Source organism: Trypanosoma equiperdum (assembly GCF_001457755.1).
Source record: "Trypanosoma equiperdum strain OVI genome assembly, contig: ctg_22, whole genome shotgun sequence".
In the NCBI taxonomy this organism is placed as follows: Eukaryota; Euglenozoa; class Kinetoplastea; order Trypanosomatida; family Trypanosomatidae; genus Trypanosoma; species Trypanosoma equiperdum.
Window position 1 is genome coordinate 2,573 of NW_027124121.1, and position 340 is coordinate 2,912.

A 340-nucleotide genomic window follows, 5' to 3' on the forward strand; every position below is an offset into this window, starting at 1 on the left:
TACACTCGTGCTATTAAATTACCACCCCCGAGATATGACTTCCCAGGTTCGGGAAATTTTAGTAGAGGTGGTAGGACTTTCCCTTCTTCTGTCTTACTTGCCATCTCAAAAAACCATCGACAGCGTTCTTTATGTTCTTTGTGATCCGAAAAAACTATAAGGTCCAACTGAGGTGCAGTACAATTAGAAGTTATTATAAACTGAATCGGTGAAACTTGATTTTCTTTCACTATTTCATCTTCACTAAACTTATTTTCAGTTGCAGCAGCATTATGCGTAAAATATTGCACAGCCTTTTCATACTTCTGTTGTTCAGAAACAATAACATCAGATCCATCCA

General features: G+C 37.4%; 1 pseudogene across 1 annotated transcript in view; it reads right to left on the reverse strand.

Annotated features, from left to right (window-relative positions):
- Window positions 1-275, reverse strand: part of TEOVI_000074100:pseudogene — a 724-nt pseudogene extending 449 nt beyond the window's left edge. Inside the window, exon 1 of the mRNA in view lies at window positions 3-275. Coding sequence covers window positions 3-275 — 273 coding nt within the window. The remainder of the gene's footprint in view (window positions 1-2) is intronic.
- Between the last annotated feature and the right edge of the window lie 65 nt (window positions 276-340).